Source organism: Corythoichthys intestinalis, chromosome 10 (assembly GCF_030265065.1).
Source record: "Corythoichthys intestinalis isolate RoL2023-P3 chromosome 10, ASM3026506v1, whole genome shotgun sequence".
Taxonomy (NCBI): Eukaryota; Metazoa; Chordata; class Actinopteri; order Syngnathiformes; family Syngnathidae; genus Corythoichthys; species Corythoichthys intestinalis.
In genome coordinates this window covers 7,951,781-7,971,419 of record NC_080404.1, presented here as the reverse complement: position 1 = coordinate 7,971,419, position 19,639 = coordinate 7,951,781, and the positions used below count along the sequence as shown (strand labels likewise).

At 38.3% G+C, this 19,639-nt stretch overlaps 1 protein-coding gene across 2 annotated transcripts in view; it reads right to left on the bottom strand.

The window, feature by feature from the left end:
• kif11 (kinesin family member 11) overlaps positions 1–17,631 on the bottom strand; it is a 52,497-nt gene extending 34,866 nt beyond the window's left edge. The window contains exons 1-8 of one of the 2 annotated variants that reach the window (XM_057849147.1): positions 17,276–17,631; positions 17,104–17,164; positions 6,618–6,747; positions 6,443–6,540; positions 4,604–4,682; positions 4,348–4,533; positions 4,128–4,252; positions 3,969–4,059 (exon numbers count right to left, since the gene is read on the bottom strand). In XM_057849147.1, the coding sequence (XP_057705130.1) occupies positions 3,969–4,059; positions 4,128–4,252; positions 4,348–4,533; positions 4,604–4,682; positions 6,443–6,540; positions 6,618–6,747; positions 17,104–17,162 (768 nt within the window). In that variant the 5' untranslated portion in view covers positions 17,163–17,164; positions 17,276–17,631. The remainder of the gene's footprint in view (positions 1–3,968; positions 4,060–4,127; positions 4,253–4,347; positions 4,534–4,603; positions 4,683–6,442; positions 6,541–6,617; positions 6,748–17,103; positions 17,165–17,275) is intronic. The other variant, XM_057849148.1, reaches the window with a different exon arrangement.
• Positions 17,632–19,639: the final 2,008 nt, after the last annotated feature.

The window sequence follows — 19,639 nt, the reverse complement described above, 5'->3', positions numbered from 1 at the left end:
CACCAAGCCACTTCGGCTGCATTTTGGCACATGAAAAATAGCGAATACCGTACTAAGGTATGACGGAAAATTTTACTGGTTTTGAAACCGCGACGTTTTCACACCACGGTAAACCGTGAAACCGGTAACCGGCACATGTCTATTTGTATTCTTTATTGATGAGACATTACTACTTAGCACGGAGCGCTAAGCTAGTTCGCGATTATGCTAACCGGTGTCTTAAGTGTACGTTTGTATTGTGTTTTGGAAAAGCATATTAGTACTTCAGTTATTGTTAAATCGTAAAGTTGTCTCACTTCTTTTTACAAAGAAACCACACGTATAAACCCATTCATTTCACATCTTAGAGTTTCCTTTCAAACTCTTGTTCACTGTAAATTGTCATTTAAGAGAGTGCTTTGAAAATTGGATTTAGATTGTATTTATGAACTGATAAAGAAAACTGATTCATTACAGTCTGCCTCCTCCTTATTCGGAGGCTTAAGCTATGTCAGGGGTCTGCGAGTCCGATCCTAGAGAGACCCTATCCAGCTTGTTTTCCATGTCTCCCTCCTTTAACACTCCTGAATCAAATAATCAGGACCATTATCAGGCTACTGCAGCGCTTGCTGATGAGCTGATCATTTGATTCAGGTGTGTTCAAGGAGGGAGACATGGAAAACAAACTGGATAGCGGCTCTCATACCGCAGATCTTAATGCACAAATCCAATTTTTTCATGTTTTTCTGACTCAAGTGAGGCATTCACTTGACGGCCTGAACGCCACAGGTCGCAAAAAAGTGGACCATTTCAAATCCGATCTAGGTCACTTTTGTATGTTGTTAAAATCCAAGGACTCCGGTCCTCGAGAACCCATATCCGGCTTTTTTATTTTTATTTTATTTATTTATTTTAAAAACATGTCCTTTAACACACCTGATTCAAATGATCAGCTCATCAGCAAGCTCTGCAGGAGCCTGATAATGATCCTGATTATTTGAGTCAGGTGTGTTGGAGGAGTGAAACATGGAAAACAAGCTGGATAGGAGCTCTCAAGGACCGGAGTTGGACACCCTTTTTCTAAAATGTGGCTGCAGTTCGAACTGTCAAGACTCCCAAATCAGGAATTCATGGAGCAATAAAATCAGCAAAGAGCAAGAGAGAGCGAGAGAGCGGTCGCAACGGCAGCCTTGGAGCTGTGCATTAGCGCCTAGCTTGAACTCTGCTACAGTAATAGGGAAGAGACGGGCTTGACGACTGGCATAAAAAAATATGGTGAAAAAAGGATAAGCCTGAGAATGCTCGGTTTTCTTTCTGTGCTCCAAATGAGCAGTATGTCAACATAGCTTACATGGCCGAGAGTCGGGGCAAACTGACTGTATGTCTGTGCGCCACTTTTATTATTTAAATGAACAGGACTTCTGTCATATTTGTGTACTGAGAAATTCTTGTTTTATACTCAGAACCTTTACTAGTTTTATGTAGTGTTTTCCACACTACAAGGCGCACCTACAAGCCTTCAATTTTCTCAAAAGCAGACAGTGTGCCTTATAATCCGATGCGCCTTCTGCCTAATCATAGCATGACATTCCCTTCAGCGCAACACCATCTAGTGGATGTATAACACAATCCCAACCACTACTACTAATTTAGTACTACTGCGCCTTATAATGCGGTATGCCCTGCATATGAAAAGTTTTAAAATGGGCCATTCATTAAAGGTCCACCTTATACTCCAATGTGCCAAACAGTGCGGAAAATACAGTAGAGCTGAAACAAATACCCGAGTAGCTCGAGTTTAAAAATTGATCCGAGTTATAAGCATCACGTTTTTCCTGGACTACTTTTAATAAGGATGTATTTACTTTTATTAGGATGTACTGTCACATTAGTGGTTGAATTTGTTAAAATAAAATTGACAATAATATCGCATAACTGCAATCATTTTTGAGACAATATATCGCCCATTAAAATTTGTTATCGCGACAGGCCTAAGCATCGTACAACAGAGAAGTCACGTGGTGCGTCATTCTCTATATGATGCACTGCAAGGAAAATAAACGTTTAATCTTGAAGGCTCATTCTGTATTTGCAGCCAACTTAAGTCATTTTGATATTAGGCTAATACAGTATAGCTAATATAGATAGTACATAGAGCATGAGTTGCCTTCATTATAAGGCGTACTGGACTGTCTCAGGAAATTAGAATACACAATATTCTAATTTTTTGAGACAGTCCTGTATATATATACAGGACTGTCTCAGGAAATTAGAATACACAATATTCTAATTTCCTGACTGTCTCAGGAAATTAGAATATTGTGACTGTCTCAGGAAATTAGAATATTGTGTATTCTAATTTCCTGAGACAGTCCTGTATATATACACAGGACTGTCTCAAAAAATTAGAATATTGTGTATTCTAATTTTCTGAGACAGTCCAGTATATAAGGCTTTTAATTTTTGCAGCTCCAGACATACTAGTATTTGATTTTTGGTCTAATATGGCTCTCTCAACATTTGGGTTGCCGACCCCTGACTTAGTCCATCAATCCATTCAATAGGCATTTTGAAGTGCTAGCAATTTTCTCAAGCTGAAACGAATACTCGAGTAACTCGAGTTTAAAAATTGATCTGAATAATTTTATTCGCCTCGAGGAATCGTTTAATTTTGCCAGCTCTCAGCATCACGTTTTGCCCGGACTACTTTTAATAAGGGACGACGCGCTGACCTGACGTCTGTAGAGGAAGAAGCAATTGATTGCAGCCGAAAGCCGCTACAAAGTATGCCAACGTTGCTAAAAACTACGCCCGCGTGATGCTACGATGGTAGCAGGTAGCGTCTGATGCGTCTCATAGATATCACATGTATATGGAACTAGATGCGAAATGACACTCAGCGGCGTTAGCTCATGTATATAGAACTAGATGCGAAATGAGACTCGCCAGCGTTGCTAAACAGCTGCCATCTTAATGCAGTAGGCTCCTCAGCGTGAATGAATAAGATTACTGTTACTGTACCTTGCTAACGTATTCGTTAGCCCTGCGGAGGGCTAGGTTTCTATTAATTATGACTACTGTCGATGCGTGGCTAACGTGTCTTACATACAAGCTTTATTCTCTAAAAACACAGCGGTGTAGAGTGATAAGGGTGTAAAATAAAAACATGATAAAGCTAACTGTTAATTTTAGCTCAGTAGTCTTTGCTGGATAAAACACAAAGTAGCACTGGTGCCTAATGTGCTCCAACACTGGAGGTATCATACATTTATTTTGCACACTGCAAAAACTCAAAATCCTATCAGGACTTACAATTTAGACTAATTTGAAACTTAACTAGAACTTAAAAAGAGCTTTACATAAATGGAAATTAAATTGAAATACGTGGGAAAAATACCTATCTTTTAAGTGAAGTGTTTAAGCGTATTGACAATTTTAGGTAAGAAATAAGATTTTTTCTTTTTAATTTTTTAATAAGATCTAGAACGCGAAAAAGTGTTGAATTTGTTGTTTTTTCCTAGTCACATCTGAGATGCAATTGTTGGCTGTTTTCACCAATGTACATCGAAAATAAAGAAAAAAGAAAAATTGGTTCAATATTAGGTGAAATGTCGTTTTCTCATCTATGTTTATAATTGAAAAAAAAAAAAAAAGTTTTATCCAATTAGGCGATAGAATTTTCAGTCGAATACTTGACTACTAAAATATTCGATAGCTACAGCCCTAGAACAGTGCTTAAAACAGTACAGTTGTAGACTACTGTTAAATCAAGAAGCTATAATAAAATTATGTCTGAATGAAATAGTCATTAGATATCCATTTTGTCTTCATTGTAACTTACACCATGCCTAAAACAACAAGTTAAATCGTGAAGGTAGTTGAAAAAAGTGACATCAGATTAATCAATGAATTAATCGTTTGATTAATCGATTATAAAAATAATCGTTAGTTGCAGCCCTACAGGATTGAAAATCGAAGGTCTGTTTTACCAGGTTGAGTTTCCCAATCTTGACCAGCTCCTCACCGTCCAAAGTCATCTCCTTCATGTGGATGGTGACTGAGAAGACTGAGTGCGAGCGGCTGCACACAAAAGAAAATAAGTTTGTTAGTTTTTTGTTTATGGATGTGTTGCGGGGGAGGAGCTTGACCTGGAATAGGCGTTCATGAGCGTGGAAGCGGTTTTCCTCTTGGCGGCTCCTCTTTCCAAGATCTGATAAACTTCATCTTTGTTGTGAACCATCACCTCCTCCAAGCCTTTGACCACAACACCACGCTGCCAACACAACGAATTAGTGCATTGCTAATTAGGTTTGTTTTGACTTTGGGGGACGGGTTGGACTTTTCTTTGTCGTTCGCTTAAAAATGAACCTTGTTCCTCGGGTCATCAAATAGCTGCAGTCGCTCATTGACGTCCTCGCTGGGGCTGAGCAGGTCAAACAGCTCCTCGTTGTAAATTTCCAGCAGAGACACTTTGACGGAGAACTCTGTGCTGTTTGTGGACAGTTTCTCGAAAATCTGGTGAAGGGTTCTGGGAATGATGCCGGCCAGGGGGTCCTAAAAGCACAACAAGAGGGAAGCGCTCAGGAAACTCCTGGTCACAATGAGAGAGACATGTGAAACTTACTTCCTCCCAGGTGAACTTCTCATCCGGACTTCTTTCTCCCTCCATGGTGAAGGTCTTTCCCGTTCCCGTTTGGCCGTAACTGTGACAAGATAAAGAGTTCTCGATCCATTCGAGAAATTCACCATGACAAAAAAATTGCACAAATTCAACAAACTCTTGTGAAATATGCCCGAACTTTCATTTTCTCTCCAATCACTGCAACTTTTTCACAGATTTGACCAATAAGACTTAAAAAATGCTGTAGAGCCGGGCGGTATACCGAAAATTTACCTTTACCAAAATTCTTCACGATGACCGACGTAATTTTGACCATGTCGGTAAATTTGGTAATTTAATAAAACAAGAAAATATTGTCTTTTCATCCCGCTTCGACTCTGTGTTGTTCGGCTATGTTCATTACCCTTCAAGAAAGCAGTCAGTGTGCTTATATATGTAGTCACATGGTTATCAGGAAGTCAAACAAACAGAAGCTTGGTAAGCTAACGCTAGCGGCTATTGCTACACGCAAAAGTGATAGAGTCGGGCTTAAGGGAGCTTCGCCAAACTTTCACCCGACATTAAGTAGACTCTTGGTGGCCTCCAAACGTGCTTTCACCCGCTTTCCTCCCTGGTTCTCACGATTTCAGGAGAGGGTGCTTTCCACTGATAGCCAGGCCACAGGCTAACGCTAGCGGCTAATGCTATAAAATGAACGTGATGGAGTCTGATAGCGGCTCTAACCTTGTCAAAACGGCTGAATTTAATGAGTGGATTGGGAACCGATTGCATCTAGCGATTAGTATGTTGCATTATTTTGTATCTGTGTGTGTGTGATTTCTTTTATATCTTTTATGAGGGTAAAGCATTTATCATAAATTATAATGCAACAGTGAAGCCTATAATATGAATGTTTAATGGCCACAGCTATTTTTCTGTATGTGATTGCGTCATTCTGTGTCAATAGTGCCATGATAAAATCTTAAATGTTTCATTGGCAAAAGCACAATATAGCTTTAATGTGTGCGTGCATGTATTAAAAAAATGCTCTTGGGGGAAAAAAAACCTGAAACCTTGAAGTAAACACTTGAGTAATTATGTCAGCAGCCATTAACAATAAGTTGTCTGTTTGAAGTGTTTTGATCAAACTGCAAGTTATTTGTGTTACAATGACATGTTTGCACAGTCGTATTAATTTTTTTAATGTTGTACATTGTTCAAGTCATACAAGCTGTTATAAATGTTCATACTTGAATTCTTATGGTTAGCAAGAAATTTTTATATACTTAATGTTTAGACTGCATGCACAATTGTTTAAATGTGTTAAATTGAAATCTGGTAAATAAATCAACAAGAAAGTTAATTTGTATTTCATGCATTGATTCAGATTTTCAAATTATATAACAGTCTGCTTGGGCGAATTTATCGTCATTTGTCGTTATCGAGGTAAATCTGCTCTATTTTCCGTGATACGTACTTTAGGCCATATCGCCCAGCCCTAATATGCAGTTACTTAAAACAACTTTCGCCTTAATACCCGAAAGTTTGCGATTTGCAATGTTTTTGTTTAATGCCAGCTGAGGGCCGAGTAACAATAGAGTAGAATAAAATAGAATAGACCTTTATAGTCATTATACGGTTATACAATAATGACACTCATTTAATACTAGGGGTAATCCTCCAATTCTCAAGGAATGTTTCAGACTTGGTTCCCTGGTTTGAAAACACATTGAAATAGGAAAACTATCACATTAACCATGAAATTTGATTTTGTGAAAAAGAAAAACAAGTCGTCTTTGCGTTGCATGAACATAATTTGTGCCGACCCCACCACAACGCAGTCAGACGCACGCAAGTACTTACGCAAAAACGGTGCAATTGTAGCCCATGATGACCTCATCCAGGATGGGACAAACCACGCTCCGGTACACATCGATTTGCTTGGCTGCGGGTCCGAACACCTGGAAGACACTTAGCGGTCAACAACACAAAATCTCTTTCAGTCAAATGTAAACAAAATAATTCGAAAGAAACTGACCATGTCGAATGTGTATTTTTTTCTGGATGACTTGTCAGCAATGCCGCCTGTCTTTACCAGAATCTCCTTCCGGTTCAAATCACAGTCAACGACATTGAAGGAGCAATTGCGTTCCTGAGTGTTGAATGGTCTGGAAAAATAAGAAAAACTAAAGACCAAAAATTCTGTGCCGAAAACTGCTCAAATTGTATTTTCGGTTTTTGGTTAGAAGCAAAGGTTGACAATATACTAGTAAATGGCCCGGACACATTTTTAAAACAGTCAGGGCCACCAGAATGCTCCAACAGGTAAAAATGGTAGGTCGATTTAAAAAAAAAAAAAAAAAAAAAAAAAAAAAAAAAAAAAAAAAAAAATCTTATTTCACATTAATTCCCAGTGGTTCCGTGTTTTGATGACGTTACGCTAACCTAATCAAAGACAGCCTTACAGTCTATGCAGCCAGCAGTTGCTCTCTGTGGGGCGTAAAAACACCTGGTTTGCTTGCTCGCTCCAGTGCGTAACCTAATTACTGCTCCTGATTGTCAGTATCTCAGCACCCACCTAACACTATACTACAAAATGATGTTTCTGAAACCCCCAGCACCCTGCCAAGCACCGAGGAATAAAGACCACTCAAGAAAGTCACCGGAGGAGTTGAGGGAAAGCGAATTCCAAAATGAAAAGAAAAGGGAGACAAAGTTTCAGCACCAGTGGCGAGACCGCTGGAATTGGCTCGGGCACGATGACACAAGAAACAAGGTTTATGGTGCCTACATATGCAGATAAGTAAGTTAGGAAAAGGTAATGAGTATGAAACATATGGTATGAATATAGCGTGGTAATTCATCTGCGTGACTACCAAGAAAATAAGAATATAATGACGGTCTGGCTTGAAATTAGCCATAATTCCATTAATCATCTCTTTGACTTCTAAATTGTTGCATAGGTGTGTGCGTGAGTGGTTGTTCGTCTCCTTTTCCCCTGCAATTAGCTGGGTGTTTACTTATAGGAAGTTTGTAGTATTTCAATAGCCATGGAAATGAGTCTTTTATTCTGAAAACTAATCCACTAAGTCCGGGGGTCAGCAACCTACGGCCCTAGAGCCGCATGCACCTTTTTAGCCCATCTGTAGCGGCTCCCTAGAGCTTTTTCAAAAATGTTGGAAAATGGTAAAAGATGGGAACAGAAATGTATTTTTATGTTTTAATATGGTTTTTGTAGGAGGACAAACATGATTCTAATTCATTGATATTGTAATGAAAAACTTTAAAGTTAAACTTCAGGTGATATCTTTAAGCCTAGCGCGATATGCAATAAGTGAATTTATTGGACGGTAAATAAAAATGAGGGCAGTAATTTTCCCGGATACAATTTATCACCGTGTGCGTACGAGCATTAGTGTGTTTGCGTGCTCTTGGCACACGTACGTGTTGAATAGGGCTGTCCCAAACGACTAATTTTCTCCCGATTGGTCAGCCGACTATTTTTACGATTAGTCGACTAATCTTATAATTAAAAAAAAAAAAATTTTTTTTTTTTTTTTTTTTTTTACTAATTTAGCAATGAAATTTATGTTGACGCTCATCAATTCACAAAAACATTTTGGAACACTTAAATTCTTTATTGAAGTACAAATAAACAGATAAATGACAAATATAAATCACAAATAAACAATGACTTCAAATGCTGATAGAATTAACCTGTGCTAAAGAATGGAATGTAAACAGTTTCAGAACACTGACTTCACCTTTCCAACATGATTCAAAACAATTCTTAAAAAAATACCTAGCATTAATATTATAGTATACTGTAGTACTATATATAATAGTATTACAATAATTATTCATTGCCAATCACGTTTCATAAAGGGTGTCATTTTAAAGGTATTCTTAGTGTAAAATCTGAAGTATGTGGGATTAACTCCAGAAATCGTTATTTATATTACGAACATGACATACTTTTATTTTGAAATGTTTGCCGGAAGTACGTTCGCTAAACCGCTACTTTAAGCTTTACACTCCGCAAAAAAAGCACTTTTTGTGATTGCATGTGGTGTCAGTAATAGATTTTTTTCCTTTTGCAAATGCTGTTAACCAGCGATTTTTCATGTTTGAAGTGTCACCTTTTAACTGCAAGTTTTGGAGTAGGCTGCCTGTTTTATAGCCGGCTAAAGTAGGTCGTCTTTTTTCCCCATTCACCTCAATGTAGCAATGCTAATGTAAATAGTGTTTAATATAGATGTGTTTTCTTATTTTGTATGTCTGAACTTTAATTCTACAGCGTGTTGATGAGAGAAAAGAACTAGAGTCTCATATGCCATCAGCACGCACGCACGCACAAATGGACGCACGCGCACGCAGCGATAAAACACAGCTGTGAAAATGAACGCCCTCATTTTTATTTACCATGCGATAAATGGACTCATTGCATATCGCGACAGGCTTAGCAACTTTAATAAAACATGTCATTAGTTAGTTAAATGGACTTACAATCTTCTGTTGTTATCATTCACGGCCGACGTGCAGCCAAGCTTGGCATTGAAGAGACAGAACACAACAGTGTACCCTCCTTTGTTTCTTTAAAAATAAGTCAATGTTTTGGACTCTGGTGCGCTTTTTTTGGCTTTGTGCCGCGTCCGACATTCTGAACTTTCCACGCATATATTTTTTTTAACCCTAAATTAACCGTTGACGGGATGTTGTGCTCGTCGACGGATTTATGTCATCGATGACGTCGACTATGTCGACTAGTCGGGACAGCTCTAGTGTTGATTTCACATGACACTACAGTTCCTTTCACAGATTGGTCATCAACACGCCATAGAATTAAAGTTCAAACATACAAAAAAGGAAAAACAGCTATGATAACCATTGTCAAATGTTAGCATTGCTACATTGAGGCTAATGGAAAAAAGAATGTACTAACTAGGGCTGCAGCTATCGAATATTTTAGTAATCGAGTAATCGACTGAAAATTCTATCGATTAATCGGATAAAACATTTTTAGGTGAAGAGCAATTATAAATATACATGAGAAAACAAGACATTTCATCTAATATTGAACCATTTTCAGTCAATCAATGTCTTTATTTTCGATGCATCTCAGATGTAACTAGAATAAAAAGAATAATTCACTGCTTTCACTCAAAAAACTTTTAGATGTTATAAATATATACTGCATATGTATTTCTTACCTAAAAATGCCATTACGCTTGATAACACACATCACTGAAAAGTTAGGTGTTTTTCCCACGTGTTTCAATTGAATTTCTACTTGTGTCAAGCTATTTTTAAGATCTAGTTAAGTTTTAAGTTAGTCTAAACTAAGTCCTGATAGGATTTTGAGTTTTTGCAGTGTTCAAAATAAATGTATGATACCTGCTGTACTGGAGCACATTTGGGACCAGTGCTACTTGGTGTTTTATCCAGCGATGACTACTGAGCTAAAATTGACAGCATTATTAAGATTTTATTTTACACCTTCATCATTCTAATGCTATGTTTTCACAGATTAAATAAAGCCTGTATGAAAGACATGTTAGCCACGCATCGACAGTGGTCATAATTAATAAAACCTAGCCTTCCGCAGGGCTAACGTTACGTGAGCGAGTGACAGTAACGTTAATCTTATGTATTAGCGCTTAAAAGTCTACTGCTTTAAGATGGCGGCTGTTTGCAAACGCCACTGACTCTGTCATTTCGCATCTAGTTCAACATACACGTGATCTTTATGAGACGCATCAGACGCTACCTGCTACCACCGTAGCATCATGCGGGCTAGTTTTTAGCAACGTCAGCGTCAATTATCGGGGCTGTCGGCCGCAGTAAGTTTTTTTTTTTTTTTTTTTTTAATTGCTACTTCCTCTACGCACGTGACATCCGCGCGTTGTCCCGCATTAAAAGTAGTCCGGGCAAAACGTGATGCTTAGAGCTGTCAAAATTAAACGATTACTCGAGGTGAACAAAATTACTCTGATTAGTTTTTAAACTCAAGTTACTCGAGTATTCGTTTCAGCTCTAGTACTAACCACTTTAGCCTACTATAAAACATTGGCAAGCTTCTCCAAAATGCTAAGTTGTGGTAAAATGTCACGCTTCAAACATGAAAACTCGTTGCTTAACAGCATTTTCAAATGATGTGAAAAAGAAGAAGAAAAAAATGATTACTTAGACCACACAAGACAAAAAGAGAAGTGCATTTTTTTTTAAATAGAGTGTAAAGCTTTCGGTAAGCGGCTTAGAGAACGTACTTCCGGGGAAAATTTCAAAATAAAAGCATGTCATGTTTAACATGTGAATAAAGATTTTTGGAGTCAATCTCACATACTTCTGATTCTACACTAAGAATAGCTTTAAAATGACACCCATTATGAAAAATCTGATTGGCAATGAATAATTTGGCTCCAAATTTGCTAACATGCGCACTTTGCAAGACAAGATGACCGTCATTTTGGGTCAATTAACACTTTTGATGGGCTCTTAAGATGGAAAGATGGAATCTACGTCAACAGTCTCTCTCCGTTTCTATTTTTTATAGCAGTTAGGCTTGAAAAGCTCAGAATTGTCGGAAAGGGACTTTAGAAATGGCTTTAATCGCAAGCATCTCACTGACAATGACTTTGCAGGCAGGTAGTATTGCTTCTTTTTGGATGCAGCAACAAGTTTAGCAACAAGGTAACTGGCTTTGAGGGCTTTCTCATTTACCTTTGTAGTGTTTCTCAAAAAAGTTTCCTTTTTTTCTCTCTGTGTTTTCATGGAGGCGAACAAAATAGTAAATCGACTTGGTTTGAAACGAGAGCAAATGCAACTGGTCGCGTCACGTTCAAGAACTGCTTGGATTTTTAGCCATCAGCTACCTTGCTGTCCTCAACAATGTGTTGGAATAAAACACAGGGGGAGGATTGACGGTCTCAAATATGGATGAAATGGAAAGGACACTTCCGTGTATATTGACACTTGACGACTCTAATCAAATGATGTACAGTAGACGTGCTGGGGTCCACATTTTCGCGGACAGCAAGGTAGCAGATGGCTAAAAATCTGAGCAGTTCTTAAACGCGACATGAGCAATATATTGCTCATTTGCATACGACCGCAAGCTTCTACCTACTCCTTTCCTACTGCAACTTGTAACGAGTGGTAAGTAGGATGCGTGCATAAAAGTAACAAAAAGGGGAGACGCTTCCACTTATGCACATTTATTCACAAAAAATAATAACAAATCCACCTTGACCACTCGTCACTCGGGAGCTCAGCGGTTTGCACACACGCGTTTACAGAACTCCAACATAAAAGTAAGCAGCAACAGAAGAACATTTTCAATGTAAATAAAGCAGTGCCATCACGTTGTGGATGTCGGGAGCAACATTTAAAGTGCTTGTGACACGAAAAAGCATGTTTATTTCATAATACACGCGGTATTTTATGCTCCTGAATGATATGGACCGCTTGGATGTGTGTGGAAGCGATCGCTATATTTATTTAGTTTTTTGAATCCCGCGCCAGGAAAATGAGTGACTTCCGGCTTCGGTCTCGCATTGAGGAGGAGGGCGCTGTGACGTGTACGGTAGAAGACGTCCTCTTCACTATACAGCATACTGTTGTGTATGAGGATGAAGGATTCAGCTGATTTTGCGGATTAATACTTTTATTTTTTGCATCACGCCAGCCAAATGGCTGCAGAAAAATCATTCTTTATGCGGGAGAGGCGTATGCGCCTTTTTGGAGTTTCAAAAGGTTCCCATTCACCGTGGATATTTACTGTGGGACCATTGGACTTTACAAGGAAGTGAGTAAACATCTTGTTTTGTATTATGTCAAATACGAATACAGTGATTACAAAGTAAACACTATAAAATTCCTTTAAATAAAGGACTACTTACGTTTGATCATTGATAGGCATGTAAAAAGCTATCCTCACGCTCATTAGCAGTTAGCTGTTAGCACGTTAGCTACACAACAATTCCAGCCACCCTCCTCCAGGGAACGAAATGTAAATTGCTCTCCGCCGGGCGGTTTGCCGATCCGCAAAGAAACTCGACAACCGGGTCGTCATGTCAAATAATCCAGGCTAGTTATGTGTGATTTTCCACTTCGAAGACTTTGAAACATCCCTCGGTTCGGGTTAGCATGTCGGCTAGCTGTCACTCCTTCTGGTCTGTTTACATTCTCCGAAGCCGGGGAAGGGAAATGACATATGTCCGATTTAGGTGTCATAAAATATCGTTCGGCAGGTGTGACAGTAAAGGTAAAGTCGACTGTTTTGACCATTATGGAGTAATTTTGCCATGTCGTCTTGGATAAATGGATTTTTATTATTTTATATTCCATTTAGCACAAGTTATTTGTCATGACCATGCCATTTATTTAGCAATTGGGGAAAGTACTTGGGTAAAAAGAATATCCTGTAAAAATATTGAAGTAAAGAGACAGAAACAATGACATTTTGCCGCTCTCTTCGTCGCGTTTTCCTCATTGTGAATAGTTCCCCCTCGACGGGCTGACTGGTCCTTCTCAAGCCATTTATATAGCTATTGGGGAAAAATACTTGGATAAAAAGAATATCCTGTAAAAATATTGAAGTAAAGAGACAGAAACAATGACATTTTGCCGCTCTCTTCGTCGCGTTTTCCTCATTGTGAATAGTTCCCCCTCGACGGGCTGACTGGTCCTTCTCAAGCCATTTATATAGCTATTGGGGAAAATACTTGGATAAAAAGAATATCCTGTAAAAATATTGGGAGTAGAGAGACTGAAACAATGACATTTTGCAGCTCTCTTCGTCTCGTTTTCCTCGTTCTGAACAATTCCCCCTCAATGGGCTGAATAGTAAAACCGATGAGCCTAGTCTACCGCTGACGTCATCCACCTGTTGGGGACGCTAAAGCCCTATAATTGTAGGCGTGGCTAACCGGCAGATTAAAAGACTCATTTCTCGTCATCTGCGCTTTGCTAAATTGTTGTATATGGTCGAATCGTCTCAAAATATGATTCTAATTCACATAATAATGCCATTTAAGACTTTTTTTCTGGTGTCGTATGCTCTTTTAAGGTGGTGACTGTTACAAACTCCGCCAGACGACGTAAAAAAAAAAAAAAAATTTTTTTTAAGCGATATTGGATAACTTCTAGCGGCACACCTGACGATCTCTCACGGCACACTAGTGTGCCGCGGCACACCGGTTGAAAAACACTGGTTTAGACGGTAAGATGTCTGAAAATTGGCAAAAATGTGAATTGTTGTTTTTCAAAGTAATATATTTTTGCCCATTTCCTACTTTGATTGAACAAAAATATAATGAAGAAATCTGATCTTTACAAGTGAGAAGTTATATGTATGTTATAATTTCAAGAATTTAGATAAGTTGAAGTTGAAGAAGGTCCTAAAGGATGAAGTGGTTATTTAAAAATGTGTCGATTAATTTGCTCATCAATTAGTAGTCGATTAATCGATGAATTATTTCACCTCTACATTTGAATGGGTGTTTTATTAGGATGTATTGTCACATTAGTGGTTGAATTTGTTAAAATAAAATTGACGATACTATCGCATAACTGCAATAATTTATGAGACAATATATCGCCCATTAAAATTTGTTATTGCAATAGGCCTAAGCATCGTACAACAGAGAAGTCACGTGGTGCGTCATTCTCTGTGGGATGCAGTGCAAGGAAAACAAACGTTTAATCTTGAAGGCTCATTTTGTATTTGCAGCCAACTTAAGTCATTTTGATATTTGGCTAATACAGTATAGCTAATATAGATAGTACATAGAGCATGAGTTGCCTTCATTATAAGGCTTATATAAGGCTTTTAATTTTTGCAGCTCCAGACATACTAGTATTTGATTTTTGGTCTAATATGGCTCTCTCAACATTCTCAACTCAACTCTCAACTATCCATTAAATAGACCCTACCCACCGACGTCACAAAATCACGTGATCGCTGTATTGTTCCGCCCCCTTGTCCGTCATTTTGTGTCTGTATTATCAATGGTCTCAATTGATCGAGCAATTTATAATGCATTTCATGGAAGACCCGGTGCTTTTGGATGCTGTAAACTCACTGGATGTGTTGCATAAAAGGCGTTATGTGGAAAAGCTTCAGTTTATCCATTCGCCAGATCCATATTTGATGCCTAAATCGATGTTTTTCGACCCGCTGTCTTCGCCTGACCCTGATATTTACAACTATCTTGTCCACACAAAATCAGCCTATTCTCACGAAAGTTTGAAAAACTTTAAGAGGCTTATAAATACTTCGTTGCTGGTTGGGTGAAACAGGTCCTCGTCCACGAAAATTCGGCAGGAATCTATCTTGTGCTTGGAAAGGTGAGTTATGAAATTTTTAATTCAAAATCTTTTGTTCTTGCTAACATCCACTGTCAAGTCTAATGTATTTCATGTCATTTGTCAATGGAGCGAGGGCTTTTAATGTTTATATGGTTTAGCAATAGCACTCTCACTACATACATACGTGTATGTTGTCGGCGATTAGCCTAGCAATGATCTTAATTGTGGTTGTCAGCCCAAAACCCTCTAAATATATATTAAATGCATCTTACCAGATATAAAATGACTACTACATAATCTGTGGTAATCGTTTGGAGCCCAGTTTTCTCGCCGAATTGCAGCAGCCCATCTCGCTCTCTCCTCTCCGGGTCTCTCGGAATCCGGTAGAACTTCAAGTCTCTCCGTCTATCTTCTCTGTTATTGCAACCAACCGCCACACACGCCTTCACCATTTTGATTATTAATGTTAACGAGCAGAAAAACACGCCGTAAATAGGAGGAATGTACGTAGCCATAACAGGTAAACACGATGTGTTGACGGACAATTGGGCGGCACCAGTCAGGAGGGCGGAATTGTGACGTCACGTGGGTAGGGTCTATAGGCATTTTGAAGTGCTAGCAATATTCTAGAGCTGAAACGAATACTCGAGTTTAAAAATTGATCCGAGAAATTTTATTCGCCTCGAGGAATCGTTTAATTTTGCCAGCTCTAAGCATCACGTTTTGCCCGGACTACTTTAATTGCGTGACAACGCACTGACGTCACGTCTGTAGAAGAAGAAGCAATAATACTCGACTGCATCCGACAGCCGCTACAAACTATGCCAACGTTTCTACAACCTATGCCCGCATGATGCTATGGTGGTAGCAGGTACGTCTGATGCATCTCATGGATATCACATGTATATGGAACTTGATGCGAAATGACAGACTCGGCGGCGTAAGTAAACAGCCACAATCTTAAAGCAGTAGACTTCTCAGCGCTAATAAATAAGATTAATGTTACTGTACCTTACTAACGTAACGTTAGCCCTACGGAGGGCTAGGTTTTCCATTAATTATGACCACTGTCGATAAGTGGCTAACGTGTCTTACAGGCTTTATCTAATCTGTAAAAATACAGTGCTGTAGAGTGATGAGGGTGTAAAATAAAAACATAATAAAGCTAACTGTCAGTTTTAGCTCAGTATTCATTTCTGAATAAAACACCAAGTAGCACTGGTGCCTAATATGCTCCAATACAGCAGGTATCATACATTTATTTTGAACACTGCAAAAACTCAAAATCCTATCAGGATTTACAATTTAGACTAATTTAAAACTTAACTAGAATTTAAAAATAGCTTGACACAAACGGAAATTCAATTGAAACACGTGGGAAAAACCTTTACATGATGTTGTCAAGCGTAATGACATTTTTAGGTAAAAAATAACTTTTTTATAAGATTTTTATAAGATCCACTAAGACCCTAGTAGATTTTTGAGTGAAAGCCGTGAATTTGTTGTTGTTGGTTTTTTTTTTTCTAGTCACATCTGAGATGCAATTGTTGGCTGTTTTCAACACTGTACATCGGAAATAAAGACATTGATAGTCTGAAAATGGTTCAATATTGGGTGAAATGTTTTCTCATGTATATACATAATTGCTCTTTACCTAAAAATGTTTTAACCGATTGTACGATTAATAGATAAAATTTTCAGTGGAATACTGGAATACTAAAATATTAAATAGCTGCAGCCCTACAATATTTGGTCTTTTATTTTGAAAACCAGATGCCGCCATTGAGCTTTAGCGTTACAGTTGAGATATGTAAAACCTCAAACAAGTGCAACCGTTGACTGTATATAAAAGAAAAAAATTTAAAAAGGAAAAACAATACACACATACTGTAAATACGTCAATTAAATTAGGAAATGCAACAGCGGCTGCCTTGAGAGCGGTCCAATTTCTTAACAGTTATAAGGTTGAGTGAAGGGAGCTTTAAGGTCTTTTAAAAGAAAAGGAACATTTCGGCCAGTTATTTGCGCTATTATATTATTGTTATTTTTAGTGTTTCGCCTTAACTTTTTATTCAAACTTGTCTACTTAAGGTCCAACAAAATTTAAATGTCCATAGAACAACACATTGAAACGACTCCATACTACGTTAGCTTGAACTACAGTGGATTATATTAGCAGAATTGTTGTCGGTTAAAAAAAAAAAATAAATGCTTACCTGCAACGGACCACCACTCGGATGTTTTTTCCGACTCCAGACACTTGACTTGACGCCATGACTGCGGTGACAGAAGACAGTTCAAGTATCGACAAAATAGTTTGCCATTCAAATAATAGTAAAACGACTAAGTCAAAAAAAAGCACATAGACGCGCAGACTTTGATATCTACCTGGGAAAACCACAAACTAGAGGAAGATAACAGCTTCACTCTGCTGAGCCCATACAAAATTCACTAAATGCTTTGTTTGAAATTGCCTCCCTCCACTTTTCTTCCTGTAATGTTTAATAGCCGTTGGCGGCCAAACGTCTCCAATTCGTCGAATGAAAAGTTTTCAAATTTCCCTAAGCCAATCCCAGAAGCCGATCGTGGAACCAACGATTCTATTGGACCAGACGGCCATGTGACCACACCCGCAGAGCAGCATGGGAATTTGAAGCTAACCTCTCAACCTCTCTGAGCAATTTTCAAAAATAGTTTTGTATTCTGAAATGACAGAATCTCATGGGAGTGCCGTACCTTAGTTCGAAACTCAAGTCTTGAGGTAGTCTGGTTAGTACTTTATACTTCAGAAGTAGAACGGTCCATTTTTAAATCAGGCTAAATGACAGGGAATATGAGACATTTTCAAAGTACTTAAATTTTGAAATGACTTTTTAGAATTGGAAAATAGAATGGTTTTGGATGTCCATTTTTATTTTTTTATTTTTATGTTTTATATAAGGTGTAATGACCGTCATTTGAGGGACCATCTGAGCCTGGTGAAATAAACAGTCCCCAACAGAATGAGGAAGGGACACCTGACGCTGGAGAAGAAAGTGGTCAGCTACAGACTGAAGAGGGGATACATGAAGCTGGAGAAGAAGGTGATCAGCTAATCACAGAGGATGAGACGCACAACACCAATCAAGATGTGACACAGACTGTGATTATTGATCGTTTTGAAATTTTCACAGAAAACCCATCAAATCCGAAAGCATGTGCCCAAATGTTTTCCAGCTACAAGCACCACCACACTGAAGTATTTAATATGTATTACACCCAAGGGAGCCATTTGTTTCTTATCAAAAGGCTGGGGAGGGCGTACAAGTGACAAACATATAACCCTGAACAGTGATTTTTTTTTTTTTTTGATAATTTGTTACCTGGGAACATTGTCTTGGCTGACAGAGGTTCATATATAGAGTTCATATATATACATATAGAGAGAGAGAGAGAGAGAGAGAGAGAGAGAGAGAGAGAGAGAGAGAGAGAGAGAGAGAGAGAGAGAGAGAGAGAGAGGTTCACACATACAAGAATGTGTGGGCATGTAGTGTTCAGATGTCAAACTCCCAGCATTTACAAAAGGCCGCTGTCAGCACATTTGAGAATCCATGTTGAAAGGGTCATCGGAAATGTTTGTCAGAAGTATAAGATCTTAACAGGAACCATACCCATAAACATGATTCTTCCATGTGAAGGTGAAGAAGCCACAATGTTGGATAAGGTCACTTTCTGCTGTGCCCTGATAAGCCATTGCCCAACAGTAGTATAGTACAATTTTCATTTTGTAGTGTTTGTACAAGCAGATTTTTTTATACGTTTGTAGATGACTTAAACCTGTTTAATAAAGTATGTCAGTGACAATTTTGAAGTCTTGACTCCTTGCCTCTTAGGTACGTAAAACACTAGTGTTGGTTTTGATAATGAAAAGTACTTTTTTAATTTTTTTTTACTAATTACATTGAAACAATTTTGTGGAGATAAACACTGAATAGGAAATACAATGTTTGCTAACAAAACGAGCTGTTTGACAGGTTTACTTTTTTTGGATTTATAATTTTTACTAAAATTCTCAATCAAAACACAGCCGCACCACAATGCTAAACGGAAAATAGCAATACAAGGAAATATAAAACGTGCATATGAAGTAAAATAACACTAGTTGTAGAATAACGTGTTCAAGTAAATTTGTCCCACTTCACATGATAAATCCTGCATTGAGAGAATTGCACATCTTTGCATAGCAATGTCAACACTGAAACAATATATTGTGCAATATACATGAATTTGCATGTCATTCCTTCACCTGTTTTAGTCATGTGATGTTTAAGATGATATTCAAGGTACAATTCAAGTTCAAGGATGTTCAAGTAAGAGCTGTATCATGTTTCTGAGAGTAGCAACGAATGACGACTGTGTTGTCGCAGTCCTGCGGTCGAAATGCGAAGATCCTGCACCGAGCCATTCGTTAAATGTCCGTGAGCTTCGAGAGATTTATAGTTTTTAAAATGTAAGCGCTGATACCGTAAACGAGGGACTTTTTTATATCCAGCGATGAAGTTGGAGGCAGTAATGTGGCGTCGGAGCTACTCCTGTTCTGGTTTGTTTACATCCGTGATACACTCAAAATGGCGCATGGTGGCGTGTCCGCTAGTTTGGGCACGTGACTGACAAAGACCGATTTCAGAGTGCTTTTTTTTAAAAATCCCAATTCATTTTTAAATTATTACTATAATTAAAATTGTGTCTTGGAGTGCTCCAGTGTCCCGCTGA